Source organism: Acyrthosiphon pisum, unplaced genomic scaffold (assembly GCF_005508785.2).
Source record: "Acyrthosiphon pisum isolate AL4f unplaced genomic scaffold, pea_aphid_22Mar2018_4r6ur Scaffold_3258;HRSCAF=3797, whole genome shotgun sequence".
NCBI classification, from domain to species: Eukaryota; Metazoa; Arthropoda; class Insecta; order Hemiptera; family Aphididae; genus Acyrthosiphon; species Acyrthosiphon pisum.
In genome coordinates, this window is record NW_021772666.1 from 1 (window position 1) to 1,589 (window position 1,589).

The following is a 1,589-nucleotide window of genomic DNA, read 5'->3' on the forward strand; positions in this document are numbered from 1 at the left end:
CTCATTATTCGGTCTGATAAAGGAAAAGCTTCGTCGGCTAAAAACACATACGGAAAAACGGGCCCATATTGTAACCATCAATGATGGATGCTTGTGGTAGATCTAGTTCATCACGTTGAAGTCTTTGACCAAAATGACCGTCTTGAAATACTAGTGAATCTGAGCCTTTTCCGTATGCACCAATATCGACAACTAAAAATTTATAATTGGCGTCGACGACGGCCATTAGTAAAATAGAAAAATAATTTTTATAATTAAAATATTCCGATCCCGTATTGCTGGGTTTTCTAATCCGTATATGTTTCCCATCAATAGCTCCGAGGCAATGAGGGAAATTAGCTTTTTTTTTGTAAATTTCCGCAACTTCTATCCAATATTTTTTTGTTAATTCTGGCATGCATGAAGCCTTCATTTTATTCCAAATTATTTTGCATGTGTCTAAAACTATGCCACGGGCGGTACTTGCACCCACTTTAAAATTTACACGAAGTTCAGAAAATGAACAACCCGTAGCTAAATATCTAAAAAAAAAAAATTACTCCCGTTAAATAAAATTGAAAATGCAGTCTTTATTTTTTTATAACTATTAACAGATCTTATTTTTACGAAATTCTTCTCAATTATGAAAATTATTTTACTGATATTAATGCATAACATTTTAAATATTTACTACTAAAATTTTAACAAATATTCACAATTATTTTTATGAGCATCTGAAGTTCAAATGTTGTATGTTCACAAGTAAAATAACTATTAGTTCTATTAGAGCCTTAATTGATATTTGATAATTTGTTGTAATTAAAATAATATTAATGCTATAAAATAATTAAAGTTCCGAGAATTTTGAAAATGTAATTTTTTTACATTCATAGGGAATTATTGCTTACAGAAATTATTAAAAATATATTTTTTTTAATTTATTATATTTTAAATGCATCAAAATATTACATTTTATAACAAGCTTTTTAATACAATTAAGAATTTTTTATTATTATAAATAATTATTACCCATAGACTGATTAATTATTATTTAATTAAATATTAAAAATTGTTTTTAATTTATTATATTATGATTCAATGTAAGTACCTATATTAGCATATATTATTTAAAGACATTAAAATTCACTTATAATATTATATAGAATATAGAAATGTGTGTTAATTAAATTGTACTAATAATTACCCACTAGTGCGGAATATATTTTTTATATAGATTTGTGCTAGGTATATATATATATATTTCATGTTTTTAACTTAAATATCCAGTCAAAATATTTTAATTTTTTTTTTAATTTTGATATCTTAATATCTTAATTTTATATACTTTTACAGCCGCAAAAAATTAATTCATACAATATTATGTTATGAGAATATTTTAATTAGGTACTTAAAAGAAAATTCTAAATTATCATAAAAATGTGTGAAGCGTGATAAATGGGACTAGTGTAAAAAATGTAAAATTTAAATAAATAAACACGTAATGTACACTACCTACCTTAATGCTATACATAGACGTTCTTTTGTACCAATAGGAACTCGCATATCAGTCGTTTGTTTGGTCAAATTTGTTTCTAACAAACTGTAAAGCT

General features: G+C 24.9%; 1 protein-coding gene across 1 annotated transcript; it reads right to left on the reverse strand.

Annotated features, from left to right (window-relative positions):
- Nucleotides 1-51: 51 nt before the first annotated feature.
- Nucleotides 52-1,542, reverse strand: LOC103311508 (the record flags this gene model as incomplete). Its single annotated transcript, XM_008191142.1, has 2 exons — nucleotides 1,496-1,542; nucleotides 52-521 (listed from the first exon to the last, which is right to left on the reverse strand). Coding segments are annotated over exons 1-2 (517 nt in total), but the record flags the coding sequence as incomplete, so codon positions are not given.
- Between the last annotated feature and the right edge of the window lie 47 nt (nucleotides 1,543-1,589).